At 31.5% G+C, this 14,579-nt stretch overlaps 3 protein-coding genes across 3 annotated transcripts in view; 1 reads left to right on the top strand and 2 right to left on the bottom strand.

Moving 5' to 3' along the window:
* LOC135836044 (facilitated trehalose transporter Tret1-like) overlaps window positions 1–3,601 on the bottom strand; it is a 48,646-nt gene extending 45,045 nt beyond the window's left edge. The window contains exon 1 of the mRNA XM_065350619.1: window positions 3,243–3,601. Coding sequence (XP_065206691.1) covers window positions 3,243–3,323 — 81 coding nt within the window. The 5' untranslated portion in view covers window positions 3,324–3,601. The remainder of the gene's footprint in view (window positions 1–3,242) is intronic.
* The window catches only part of MED20 (Mediator complex subunit 20), a 57,901-nt gene extending 47,590 nt beyond the window's left edge, over window positions 1–10,311 (top strand). The window contains exons 3-5 of the mRNA XM_065350638.1: window positions 9,261–9,514; window positions 9,605–9,715; window positions 9,792–10,311. Of these exons, the coding sequence (XP_065206710.1) occupies window positions 9,261–9,514; window positions 9,605–9,715; window positions 9,792–9,893 (467 nt within the window). The 3' untranslated portion in view covers window positions 9,894–10,311. The remainder of the gene's footprint in view (window positions 1–9,260; window positions 9,515–9,604; window positions 9,716–9,791) is intronic.
* Window positions 10,312–10,566: 255 nt separating this feature from the next.
* homer (protein) lies at window positions 10,567–14,425 on the bottom strand. The gene is made up of 8 exons (XM_065350621.1): window positions 14,204–14,425; window positions 13,904–14,060; window positions 13,698–13,829; window positions 13,340–13,624; window positions 13,113–13,261; window positions 12,843–13,024; window positions 12,624–12,769; window positions 10,567–12,551 (listed from the first exon to the last, which is right to left on the bottom strand). The coding sequence occupies exons 1-8, from the start codon at window positions 14,227–14,229 to the stop codon at window positions 12,366–12,368; spliced, it is 1,263 nt and encodes a 420-aa protein (XP_065206693.1). The 5' UTR covers window positions 14,230–14,425; the 3' UTR covers window positions 10,567–12,365.
* Window positions 14,426–14,579: the final 154 nt, after the last annotated feature.

The following is a 14,579-nucleotide window of genomic DNA, read 5'->3' as shown; positions in this document are numbered from 1 at the left end:
CAGAGGTTATATGGTGTGCTATGTCAGCCATATCCCCCAGACGAAATCGTTTAGAATTAAATTGTGCGAGTGAGTTTTGTATTTTCTTCTAATGGTTGTCTTGGAACATACTCGTATACGTATGGTTGAGTACGAGTAAGCGTATTCGTGAGATGTTCTGAAAATACTACAATGAGGGTTTTTTTTCTGTTACTTATGAGTTGGTAGAAACTAGCGGAGATATGAAGAAATTCCTTTTTTTAAAACTCTACTTCAAGTAATCAGGGTGTACACACTGCAGAATGATACACGGAATAATTGCACAGGTTGACTAGAAAAATTCACTCACAATGATTTTTTTTTTAATCCTAAAGGTGAATTTGGGTAGGCTCAAACGATGACAAAATCAAAATCTGTTAACAGAGATGCAAAAAATGGACATGTTACATGTACAACTTTGAACTTCTTTTCTATCAATTCTTATTTAGACTTTTTTTTTGACCATTTTGAACTGTTCTTGCAGGCTGCTTAAAATTTCTGCTTATACTGTTTTCACTAATTTTGTCGTGCTGCTGACTGCTTTTTCGTCATGATTGCCAAACTGTATATCTAGTCCAACTTTTTTTGGACGAAATGGCCAAAGTCCAGTTTTCTTGCTAAGATTGCAAAAACCCTGCTTTTTTGTTTAGGTTGCAAATAATCCTGATTTCTAGCCATAAACTTGCAAAAATGAAAAAATTTTTCCTCCTGCAAAAAATTCTGCTCTTTTGTTAAAAATTAAGTTACAAAATGTTTTGGTTCTTGACAAAATGAACAAAAAATCCTACTTTTTTGATAAAATGACGCTAAAAACTTTTTTCGGCATACTCGCCAAAAAAGGTAATTTTAGGTTTGGCAAAAACTCTACTTCTTGTCAGAATTTTAAAAATACAACTCTTTGGAAAAAATTATTAAAAAACTCTGGATTCTTTTCCGAAATTTTAATTGACAAAAAATTATGTTTTCTCACCTTGAACTTACAAAATACTATGTTTTTGTTAAAACTGAAAAACATTTTCCTTCTCGAGGAAATGTACCAAAAAGTCTTTCTTTTTCGTCAAAATTACAAAAAAAATTGTTTTTTGGTACACTCGTCCAAAAAAAAAACAAACAATTTTTTGTCCAATTTGCAAAAATTCAAAATCCTATTTTTAAAAAAATTGTTTTTTGGCTTAACAAAAAAAATCTTACTTTTTTACGATAAACTGACAAAAAAAACTGAATTTTGCTATAACTTACAAAAAGGTTTTTTTGCACAAAATGGACAAAAAATCTTACATTTTTTGCTAAAATAAGTTTTTTTTGGCAAACTTGCAAAAAAAAGTAAAAAAAAATGTTTCTTCGCTTAAACTTTCAAAAAAAAAAACGAATTTTTAGCCAAACTTGCGAATTACTTCTTTCCATTTTAAATCCATAAAATTTTCCATTTATAGAATTTTGATTTTTCTTTATTTTTTAGTGTACTTTGAAAATGGAAAAATGTTGACTTGAAAATGTGTCTTAAATAAATTTCGAATACGTCAATTTTGTGGGGGAGGGGAGCTTTAAAATTTGCGTAGGGATCCGAAAAAAAATGTCGGCAAAATTGTTTTGTCCTACGTTTGTATCATTAGGTATATTGTTTGTTTAACACCAGGGCTTTTCTTGAAAATTTGGGCATAATTAAATTTTGGGTCAAGATCATTCTCGTTTAGAAAAATTGCCCAAATTCTGGATATCAAAAGGGCAACGTTATCTGAATTTCTAAAAACCGAATTTTAATTCTCGTATAATATAGAGAACTCAAAATTTTCAAGTATTGAAATTTATGTTGATAAACGTATTTCAATTTTTTTCAAATTATATGTACTTGTACTTACTATGAGCTGACTTATTTTAAATTTCAAATTTGATAGGTTCCTACTTACAACACATTGATGATCGTTATCCCATAAAAGTCTTATTTTGTAGCCTTTAAAATTGTATGGAATCCTTGATTTTTTGATGCGAAAGTTCATAATTCATAAATTGGGCGATAAATGTCTTGTGGGTCTCGTTTCTTTTGAAAATAAGTTAGAAAAAACAAAATGGTCAAAACCATCTATAAACTCAAAAGTGATACTTTCATTAGCTCAAAATGTAATGAATTAAAGGACAGAGCAAAAAAAAGAAAAGTTTTAGGTCAAAGAAATTATACGCGAATAGTCGGTAGAATGATGTGGAGCTTTGAACCCCCCTCCCCCTCCTCTTATAGATTGCGAGGAAGGAACTTATACTATACGAGCATGTCGTTTGGTGCTTCATTTCTCATATTTATCAGTAGGAAAACGTTGATGACATGTCGTCCTCGTGCTTATCCAACCAAGGAAAAGACCGCCAAGAAAATAAATCGATCTGGATCTCATAAACTTTTTCCATAAATGATCAAAGGGGAAAAAACATTTAACCAAGGAACTCCCTAATCTAGATTTTCTAGTGCTGCAGTTCTTTACAATTTTTGTGATTCAATATTTTTACCTTTTCTCCTGAATCATATTTGTATCTTGGATTCTTAGTGTTTCGTTCTTCAATTTTTCTAACTGGGGTTCAATTTGATCACTACAATTTTTACATCTGCTTGAAATTATGAATCTAGCTCTAGAGACACAAGTCTGTCGTCATCAAATAATAATCAACTGCGATCTATGATGATTTTTCGACGAATTTTTCTGATAAACTTAATTTTCGTCCTGCATTGCTTATGTAGAAAAACAAAAACAAAAATCATTTGGTAACATTTCTAGTATCAGTCTAAATTGAATTAGGTATTTGAAATTGTAAGTAGGCAGTATAAATAATTTCAATTAAGTACCTAATGGTAAAATAAACCGGTTTAAAAAAATTGCAAGTACCAAAAATCCGAAAATATTTGATGACGAGAAAAACAAATCCTCTGTAAAACAGATCATAAAAATTAAGTTTGATTCGTACTTTGAAGACAAAAAAAAAAGTAGCAAAAATATGTATGAGAATGATAAAAAAAAGCGGGAAAAAAATCAGAGCGGTGCAATACGATGATAGTATACATAAAAAATACCTACCTACTTATTACTTATTATTACTTAATTTTAAAAAAATAAATAAAAACATCCTCGATTAATAAACCACATTAGAAATATCTTCCATATAACGTATGTACTTAAAAATCCATAAAGACGAATACGTACAATGTACATATTCGTCTTATTTTGCAAAAAATTACTCACTATGTATTGTGGAGGAGAATGCATGTTGGATTTAGAATTTTTTTTAGTTTTATCGCAATGTGCAGACTTTTTAAGTGACATGCATTGGTGATAGCTAAATTATTTGCGTTTGAAAATCAAATACGAATAAATAAAAAAATGATGGAATAAAATTGACGAAAAAATAATACAACGAAAGTGTGCAATATGTCGAACGCGTGCTCAATAACATAACAAAAAAAAATTTAAAATCATAGAAATCAAGTATACAAAACGTGCAACGAAATGATAAAAAAAATTAAAATCAAGAAGCAGCGAAATATTGAAAACCACGTGCGTTTCAGTGCACCACACGTATACACTGAAAGTTGGTTTCAATTGATATTCGCGTTTTCGGAGACGGTGATTCCATCTCTTTACCCTTCCAGTAACTATAGGCGTACCTTTTTGTCTGTACTTGCGCCGCGACTACGGGGACAGGCTGAATCGTGTGCCATGCCAGTATTTTGAGTTATAGTATTTTAAATGAAATTGATTTTGTTAAATTTCGCAAAATATGTTTATGGTGCTTTTTTATAGTACCTATTATGCTATATTCCTAACGCACGAATATACGTTTTGGAAATTTCGAGCTTTTGACGAGAGAGTCTTTTATTGTTTTCAATTTACTTGAAAAGCTCACCTACCTATCTATATACCTATATTATAGCATGCGCGCGGGATAAATTTTAATGTCGATGAATACTTGTTCAATTTTCGAATTAAATTTTCTATTCGAAAGATTTATTACGAATTTTAAATGTTTTTTGTATCCCCGAAGGCGTTTTCAGAAGTGTTATATGGATTTATATTTGTTAAATTGGGCGATAGAACGCTGATTCGGCGTTATACCTACATATCTATACCTACCCGCTTTGGAGCTGAACTTCAAATTTTTAAATATATGATTATCCAAAGCGTCATCCATCGGATCGCTTGACTTACCCGAACGTAGTTAGGTAGCGTAGGCAGGTATATAGGAATTTTGAGACATTCTTCAAGAGAATGGGGTAAAGTCTCTTCTCCGAAGAAAGTTTTAAATCATTTATCATGGATTGCTTGGAACTTGCTAGGAACTCTTACAGGATTTTTTATACTCAAAGTGTCAGATATTGGTAATTTTTACCAAGTTCTTGAAAATTAGATAAAATATTGTAAATTTATAAATACTAAAAATATTAGAATTTGGTCAGATTTTATCCGCCAAGTATCTCAAAGTCTACATAAAATTAAAAATTCAACGATTTTTTCTTCGTATTCCAAATTTAGCGTCACACCGACGACCACCGACCAATAAGTTACCAAAAATTACGAGTATCTAATTTGCCAAGATTTTCCAATACTTTATGTACTTATCTTCTTGAAGTTATTTATTAGTATATTACATTAGGTTACCTATAATTTAAAAATTAGCGTTAAAATTTTATCAAAAATCGTCAATAATTTGCTAAAAGTTATTAGTAAATTACCAGAAATTCAATTTACCAAAAATCATTTGTACATTTATGTAATTTACTGAAAAATGCCCCTAATTTAAAACTAATTACCGGTGATTTTCCTAAGATTACCTATGTACCAGTGCGTGACCAAAAATTTCCAGTAATTTTAATTTACCAACACTTTTCTAAAAATTTTCTAGAAATTTACCAACAATTGTAAGTATGTAGTTATCCATAAATTACCAGTAATTTGGCAAAAAGTTACCAGTAATTTACTAAAAATTTCCAGTAATTTATCAAAAATTACTTATTTATAATTTACCAAAAATTACCAGCAATTCCCCCAAAAAATTACCAACAATTTATAAAAAATTACTTGTAAGTTGTGATTTACCTAAAATTACTTAATTACCAGTAATATTTCAAAATGTTACATACTAGTATCAACAATTTATTCAAAATTACCAGAAATTTACCAAAAATTATAAGTAATTTACCAAAAATTACAAGTAATTTACCAAAAATTACAAGTAATTTACCAAAAATTACAAGTAATTTACCAAAAATTACAAGTAATTTACCAAAAATTACAAGTAATTTACCAAAAATTACAAGTAATTTACCAAAAATTACAAGTAATTTACCAGGTGATTTACCAAAAATTACAGGTAATATACCAAAAATTACAGGTAATTTTCCAAAAAATTACAGGTAATTTATCAAAAATTATTAGGCTGGTAGTAATTTATCAGCTAGAATGAAAAAAGACGAATTTTTAAAAATATCCCCTCTTTGGGCCTGAGGGCCCCATATATTTCCTCTAGTAACTTTCAACTTGAAATGAAAGTCTTCGCTAAATTTGGTCAAAATCTGTCGACTTTTTTTGAGGGATGATCAACCCTAATGTATGTACTTACATGATTTTTCTATGGCTTAGTTTTTGTTCAGCTTCAAGTTAGCCTTAGCCTGTTGGCTTTTCTATTAGTCTGTCAGTATTGACTTACATAATGGGCAATTATATGCTTAAGAGTTAGACCCTTATTCGCATGACCCTGAAAAATAATAATTATTAAAATTACCTAGTTCTGCATTTCTTTGTTTTTATTGTTTTTTTTTTTGAGAGGGAGGGGGATTACAGTATAAGAATTTCTCAATCTTTCTACCTATCCACGTTGACTATTGAGACAAGCTGATAAACTTGTTGTAACGGTTGCACTTCCGTCAACATTTCCTTTTCAAGTATCTAGGTAAATTTCATTACTCGGTTGACTATTTTGTAAATAAGATTTAGGAAAACTCAACGATGATATTTTAAAGCGCAGTTATAATAATATATAACGTTAAACTTTGGCGAAGAAGGTATGTACTACTACTCGTATATCTTTATAGCGCGAGAAAGGAAAGTTGAGTTGTGTATCGATTCAAAGTTCAACAACATCGCATCTTTCAAAGCTTGTCTGCGAGTATATTCATCGTGGTTTTGTTATTTTTAACCGCTGAGTAGAGTAATAAGTATTACAGTAATTTATAATCTTTGGCGCGTAATTTTGATGGAAGAAACGAATTCGGCCAACTTGAAAATAACTTAGATAACTTTGGTGTAATTCTGGGAGAAAATTCTCTTATACAGTATAATAGCGTAACTCCCCATAAGTTTATTTAATTTGGTGAAATGCAAAGACAGACGTTCGCGTAAACTGAATGAAAACCCGCATTTTATCCAAAACGGGTACCTACCTACTACCTACCTTATAGTAGGTATGAATATACAGCCCGCATCATTGCGAGTATGTGTCTTATTTAATACTAGCGTATGGCACATTGCCATTTGATCAATATGCAGGCGAGCGGAGTGTGAAATTCGTTTTCAATGCGAAACTATACTCGATGTGATACGATATACCAACCATGCCATTATACAGGGTGTTCTGACTCGAAGATGAAGCATTTTAAGTAACTAAATAACCTATATCTGTGTTGGTGAGTCGATCTACATTCTAATTTGCTAACGGCAGAGGCAGAACTGCCATCGTAGAAAATTTTTTCCTTATTACTGTTGACATTTTTAACATAACGATGGTAGGTAGTTCTGTGTAAGCCATTGTAATAGGTAGGAGGTTGAGGTCTAAAGTGTTTTTTTCTTTTTCTTTTTTTTTAGGTTCCCTAGTTCATTCTCCTTCTTTGGAAAATGAAGCAATTTTATTGCCTAAAATAGGGATTTAACAACTGGTAGTTTATGCTGATTTACAAGTGATGTAGAATTTTCCGTGGGTTGACAGAGGGGAGACGTGAGAAATGTGTGCAGCTCATGAAATCCATAGTCCATTTGATTTTTGATTGCCGTTTGGCTCCAAAACTCAAAATTTGCCTGAAGAAGAAAGTGCAAAAAAAAATTTCCAACAAAAAGTACAATATGATGTGAGCATATACATATCTGGATTTTTAAGGACGCGGAATTCATTTTTGAAGACCATTCCAAACCTCAAAATGGTTCCAAAAGGGAATATTCAAAATTACTAGCGTTTTTTTTTTTTTTTTGTAGAATATTTTTGACCTTAAACCCCAAAACGGGTCGAAAGGCAAGGTTCAAAATTAAAAATTTTCAAGAAGTGCAGCAATTATCGTCATCAAAATTTGAGTTTTTATGTGCGAAGAATTCATTTTAGAAAACCATTTGATCCCAATTTAAAATTAGCGTCCTCAAAAACCTATGAAGTATTCGATACTGTTTTGCATTTTTAAAAATTTTTGAATTTTGTACCTCCTCCTCTCACCTTAGTAGGGTTATTTTTAGTCTATACGAGACAAATAGCTGATGGAATTTAAATCAGCGTTCTTAAAAACCTGTAATTCGATACCCACACACATTGAATCTTTAACAATCTACTTCTATAGTAGGTCATTTTTGAAAACAATCCCCCCTATTTTCCCGAAGACGGACAAAAATGGACGAAAACTGACAAATTGGAAGAAAAGTACCTTCATATTTGGCACAAAACGTTTTATTTTCTTTGCAAAGTGCTGAGGTAATTTTTTCATGTCCAATTAAATCTTTCATCTGAATCACTGTGATGCTCCTTTCCGTTGCGAATGTCGATTTTTAAAGTACGCCGTACCGACGACATTACAAACTTACGTGAAAATTTATTATTAGTATGTTACGTTGCTTCAAAATCGTGTTCAGCCAACATAACAATGAAATGTTGTTTTGCCTTCGAATCCCCATTACATGCAAAGCGTGGTACGAGATCAAACATGTTAATAGAATTGCATAACCAGTTTGCCGCAAATACGTGAGTTGACGTCTGAAATTATGTATGTACTAATTTCATTCATTTTAAAAATGATTTATCTATAAAATAACCTCCTTCATTTCCGTCCTACCCTCTCCCCCTATTCAAGATCATAAGGGGGGAGAGCCTTGTAATTTTCACGTATTTTTTGATTTTTTTTTCGAAGTTGCCAAATTTTTGAAGCTCATATGTATCTCGAGACTGATTAAACTGAGAGCAAATCTTTTCTCGAGTTTCGAAGACAACAAACATGGTAGATTCAGAATCAATAATCAACATTTGAAAAGTTTGAAAACTTTCGCAGTGAAAGCTCAATTTGTTATAATAAGTAAATTCAAAAATCGAGAAACCCCATTTGAAAATTCAAAAAATTTTAAACCATCTTTACAGGACTTATTTTTAAATTCGGTGGTCCTAAGTTTAATTATTGGTTTATTTTTAGATTCATCCGCATTGATCTCCTTTCTCCATTTACAGTGTCTTAGAAGCGGTCAAAACACCAAAAAATTGGAAAAAGTTTTCGAAGGCACTGATTATTAAATAAAGCTAACTCATAACTTATTTGGATTGGACCTTTCAGTGCCCTTTCTAGCCACTCTAATTTTGAAAGAAATTGATTCATAAAATTCAAAAATCGAGAAAACCGATTTGAAAATTCAAAAAAATATTCTCAATAAGAACTGTTTCGCCTTAGGGGCGTTTGTAGGAGTTGGGCAATCAACTCGCTGTTCAGTGTACTTACGCTGTGTAGTTATTAGTTGGAATACTTCACTCTTTTGTTGAAACTTAAAACACCCTGTAAGTATAGATATTTATGGGTCTTATGCGACGAACAGAACAGCTGATTGTAACGAGCTTACTCAACAATAAAATCATATTGAAGTTAAGTCTATTGTTTGAAACAGATTTCATAGGACTGTGTTCTTTTTACACATATAATACGTATTTTACCTACTTCATAGATTTATTATGGTGTAACGAGATCGGTTAATTCGTATTCGATTCGGAAAAAGAATAATAGGTACACATTTAAAAATGTCACTCGACTATTGATTTTTTTTCATTCTGATTAATCGCTACAAACTTGAGAATTTATTTATTTGAATCAATATTATTGTACATCGGACAATGTGTACATAGATGAATTACACGTGAAATTACGCATATAGCTAAATGCATACCCGCATACGTTACTATTAATTAGTCAACATCATTCAACCCAATTAGCTACTAATTTGCTAATTTCATGATTTTGTTTGTTTTTTCAGGTACTCAACGTACTGTTCACGTGCTACACAACTCGGAGCAACCGGCTTCAGTGTTTTCGATTTTGGACACCGGAACAAAAACCATACCTGTGGTGGCTGATACTCTATTCGATTTTCTTATCGTCAAGTTGAATACCGTGTTAGTTAAACGACAGAGGATTGAAACCAGAGGTCCCAGATATGAACTTTGCGACTTTTGTATCAAAATTGGTAGCGTTACGATGGGGCAGAATTTCAAAGGTGTTTTATTAGAGGTAAATAGTAAAATAATTACACGTGCGTTAGAAGTAATATAAGCTGAAAAATGCTTGCTGGATAGATTTGATAATGTGAATTTGTTCTAGGTGGAATATAAACCAAGCGTAATTCCGGGCAGTTGCTGGGATTTTATGAAAGAATTTATTCAAGGATTTTTGGGTAACACAGCTTTAAACATTGTCCCACAATACCTCCAGGTAATTTTCATTTTAACTATTCGAACTATGCGCATCTGCCTACCTAATAAATTAACTACATTTTATTTCTTCGTAGAATCGAATGGATCAAGTTTATCAACCAATTGACACTATTCAACAATACTTAGAACATTTCAATATGTTTAGGAAAACTACTGGAATTTTACAATACCAATGAATTCGTATATTACATTTTGTATCATCGGTGTTTATATTTTTACCTACTTCGCTTTATTGCGAACGCTTCATACTGAAGAAAGAGCATTACGGTATAAGTGGTATATTTGAAGAAAAATACAATCGTATAATATATATTGCAATATTATAACAACATTCCTTTGATGAAGAATCCATCTTCGAATTATAAAAAAAAAAAAATATAATGGAATGTTTTAGAGATCTCGTTATTACAGTAATATAATGAAAAATCTTTTATTTATGATTTTTTAAAAATCCTTTATAGGTTAAAATTTAATTTTAATCATTCAGAGGTGTTTACTATAAATTTTCTACACTATTTTTATCTATTTTAAGTTGAAAATTATGTAAAAAAGTAACATGCGATAAATTCCAATAAATGTGGCTTTTATTCTCGATCTCGATAAGCATTCAATTGTATCGATATGTGAAATATTCTAATTTTCATTCAGGGGTTTTCAAACATGCATAGGTAATCACAATTTTTAACATCAGATTTGAATATTACGAAGTGTCAAAATTTCACTAGAAACTGGGTAAATTCTTCTTATTTCAACAAAATTCATCGAAACTAGGTTAAAAAAAAAACACCTCCAAACATGTATTCCAAACAACTCGTAAAAAAGAAGAAAAAAACAATTAACTAAACACAATTTCTCACACGCCATGTTTTATTCGCGTAGAAAAATACAAGCACCTAAAGCAACGTAAGACTTCATTTTTCTAGCGCGTAAATATTCAAGTATCGAAAAACAAAATTAGATAGAAAAAAAATAGTTAATACAAGCTGTTAACAAAAACTACACGTATCCGTTTAAATTACAAATAATAACTACAAATATGGCAAGAAAAAATCACTTATCAACTACAAGCGTGTTACTGTATATAAAATTCTTTAAAAATTACACTTAGCTGCTACGGTTATTAGAAAAGAAAAGGCAAAAAAATTAAATGCAAGAATGAAGTTGTGATGTTGAATAAATAAAATCAAAAAACAAATCAATTGTAAGAAAAAGTATAAAAAACAAAAAAAAAAAGGTAACGAAAAGAGTCGGAGAATTAAGATAGAAAAATTACGTATTAGTGGCCATATTTAGCATTTTAAAATTGTAAAAGCTAATGAAAAAAATTGAGTATAAAAAAAAATAAAATGTACAACCGTTTTGCTTTAAAATAATGTAAAAAAAAACTATATATTAATGTTTTACGTAATTACGACGAGCCTATTGATGCTACAAAAAACAACCAATGCTGCCCCATGGTATACGCAAAAGCTAAGTATAAGAAAGTTAAGCATAAAATACTGGCATTGACTAGTTCAACACATCATTTGGATTTGAATCTCTGAGTATTTAAGTATTTCGATCGGTGTGCGTTTTAAAAAGCTGCCTGAAGTTCAATCCAACTCATGTAACATATCGAATGTGCGAAAAGATGGTAAAATTAACTTAGATATAAACAACATTCTATTCTAATTTTTTTTTTCTTATATAAAAAAGTATTTCAAAGAATCATAACAAGTGAAATTCGACAAATTAACTGGAAGACCTACAAATACACTTTTGTGCGGTTATTTTGTATAAATGAAAATTTTTCTACCATTAAATTTTCTTTAGTCGAGCATGAGCTGAACAAAAAAATACAATATTACTACACGTAACGTCATCAGTAAACAGATAATTTTGATGAAATTTTCATACGAACGAAATAACGCCAAGTTTTGTTTGTAATTCGTAATTCTTAAGAAATGAAGATCTAATAAATGCAAATTTCTTAACAATTAATTCGTTGAATATATCACATGATAACGGGGGAAAAATAATAAAATATAAATCGTCACCAGCGAATGAAAAATTAAGAGAATAATGTTACACGTTACACCATCACAGATTATAAAAACACGACATTACCAATGCCTCTATCTTTGTAAAGGGAATATCAACATTCAACCTAAATGTTTAGCAGATTTTTTTTCACACGAAATTCAGTCAAATTGGGCAGTACGATACATATTTTACCAAATAAAACAGGCGAAGTTCTATGAAGAAATATGAAAAAAGAAAAAAAGCTAATACATACTTTCAAGCAAGCGTAAAAATGAGTAATTTCGAGACCAAATTAACCAAATAAAAATAATTAAGCGTAAAAATTTGTTCGTAAGAAACGCAGAAAAAAAATAATACGTAGATTCGGTAAAATGAAATATGACATGCGGTATGTAATTTTAAAATTAATCCAAAGAGCGTATTGCTTTAATCTACACACGGAATAAAAAAATGCACAAATTTCATCGGGGTTTCACTTTTCGAATCTTGCGTTAACTTCGCCTCTAACTTTGGAAGATAAGAATTTACAGTACGGATTATAAGCTGCGTTCGCATAACATCCGCAGACCAATATACACAACGTAAATACTGAAAATTATTTAAAGCCATTCCGGCTGTCGATGACCTCATGTCTGCAGTGCCATCGTGATTTCTTTATGAATTCCAACTAATTCTTGAATACGAGCTGCCAACTGAGCGTTTAACGTGTCAATCACTCTTCTTTGCGTTTCTTGAGCTGCCAGAGCTGTTTCCAATTGAGTTTGTGCCAAACTGATACCAGCTTGTAGTTCTGCATTTTCTTGCATCAAAATCTACGAAAAGAAATAATTTTAGTTACGAAGAATATTTCTTCATATGCATTACAAGTAATCTTGAATATTTACTTTGCATCGTTCTTCGTGAGGTGTTTTTGGGCCAGTTAATTTTTTAATATCTTCGTCTTTTGTTTTCAACTCGATTTCCAAAGTTTCGACTCTGAGGCGTAACATGGCCAATTCTTTCCGTAATTCAACTGCTCCTTCGGTACCACCTTCGCAAAAAAAAAAAAAAATTGAATATATTCGTGTAGAATAATATTCGAAAATGCACAAAACAAGAAATACCTTTGGTGGCTTCCAATTCAATATATCTATTTTTTAATCGTTGGTTTTCTTCTTTATACGATTGCAATTGACGTTTCCATTCGTCCACATTGGCAGTACTTTCCTGTAAAGCGCTTGTTAGCCTGAGATTATTATTTTTCAATGTTTGAAGCTCAATTTCCCATTTTTTGGCGTTAGCAGAACTGAAAATTACAGGTACAATAAAATAAAACGCATTAGAAAAAAAAAGATCAATTTGATATTACTTCTGATTTTAGTATTACTCTTTACCTATGAGCTAATGCCAATTTCAAACGATCGTTTTCGTATTTTAATTGAGAATCAGTATTTGCGATAGTGGTAACTAAAGTATTCTGGTTTTGTGCTGGAGACTGAGATTGTTTATGTTCATTTGTGGCATGATGTTTGGGACTTTCAACCTGATTGAAACGTAAAAATATGTATTTTCAAATCGCACAATTCAGAATACTGGGCGAGTAGATTTGCCAAAGCCAAACCTGAGTAGCAGAGAGCGAAGTATTTCTTTGATGTGGAATTTTACTCCCATCTGTAGCATCTTCTGGAATCGTAGTGCTTGGTGGAGTGGTACCTGGCGTTGTTGGCTGCATGTTTGGCGGATCTATAAGTCCTGGATCGGAAAACGTCACGGATCGAGAGGTAACGGGGCTAGCATTGGCATTATTTACGGCGCCTCCTGAACTAGATGTGGCAGTTCCATTGCTGGTAGCGGCATTAGCGGCAATACGAGTGGCTTCTTTTACTTCTTGGAATTTCTCAATGAACTAAAATGTACAGGCGAAGATTAAATACAAATTCAATGAAGCGATTCAACGATAATTTGAGCCAATAGTGCACCTTGTTCAGTTCGAACTCCGAATTGAATCCGAGTCCGTAAATTGTGTTAGCTCTAAGATCTGACCATTGACCAAATTTTTGCGATGTTTTAGTAAAAGTCATATTTGGTGTAACGGTACTATTTATGATCGCCTGAAATCGTACGAATTGGTTAAAAACATCGCATGTATTATTTGGCATGTGTTTACAAAACACTTGTTCTTCACCTTGGTTCCTTCTACACTGATGATACGATACAAACTACGGGTTGAGTCGTAGAAAAATGACACATTTATCGAAGCTGTAGACGCCGGTAACCACGATCTTTTAGTTTTCGGATCGATATGAAATACATGAGCCTTACACGTAAATATAGGCTGTTCCCTGTAACAGAAGAAATACAATTGTGTTGATGAGATTTGATGAATGAAACACCTTCCGGTAGAACACGGCGAAGCATTGGTTTATAAAATGGGAGATTTCACAATTAATAACGTGAAAGTAGAGCTTTTATCAAACAAACTTACCCAACAGCTTCTTTTCCAGACGTCATTTTTGTGAAAATAAACGAATTATTACTGCTAAATTGAGTGAAATTTCGTACTAGTAGACAAACAAGATGAATAATTACACCAACGATGGATTAATTAATAACTCTAATTTAACACAAAACAGCCATCTAAAATAATTTTAAATTTATAAACTTATTTTGAAATTATCTAAAATTATTATTTAGCAAACAAATTACCAATTGGCACCTGACCGGGGATTCGACATAAATTTATGGAGTGAACGGAATGCTCGGTTTGCATTACAACGACCGAAATAAACACAAGTCGACCTTATGACCCAAATAGGCAACAAGGCGCCAAATGATTTGATAATTTCCCAATGTAACGTAAC

Source organism: Planococcus citri, chromosome 2 (genome assembly GCF_950023065.1).
Source record: "Planococcus citri chromosome 2, ihPlaCitr1.1, whole genome shotgun sequence".
Lineage (NCBI taxonomy): Eukaryota > Metazoa > Arthropoda > Insecta > Hemiptera > Pseudococcidae > Planococcus > Planococcus citri.
Note: the sequence above shows the minus strand (reverse complement) of the source record. Positions and strands in the feature narration are given on the sequence as shown.

Bases quoted from the DNA above. Each gene is read 5' to 3' on its own strand.
- homer (XM_065350621.1), bottom strand. From the start codon at position 14,229: ATGACGTCTGGAAAAGAAGCTGTTGG. The intron at 14,061-14,203 runs GTAAGTTTGTTT...CTTCTGTTACAG, and splicing joins TCTGGAAAAGAAGCTGTTGG to GGAACAGCCTATATTTACGT. The intron at 12,552-12,623 runs GTAAATATTCAA...TTCTTTTCGTAG, and splicing joins CTCACGAAGAACGATGCAAA to ATTTTGATGCAAGAAAATGC.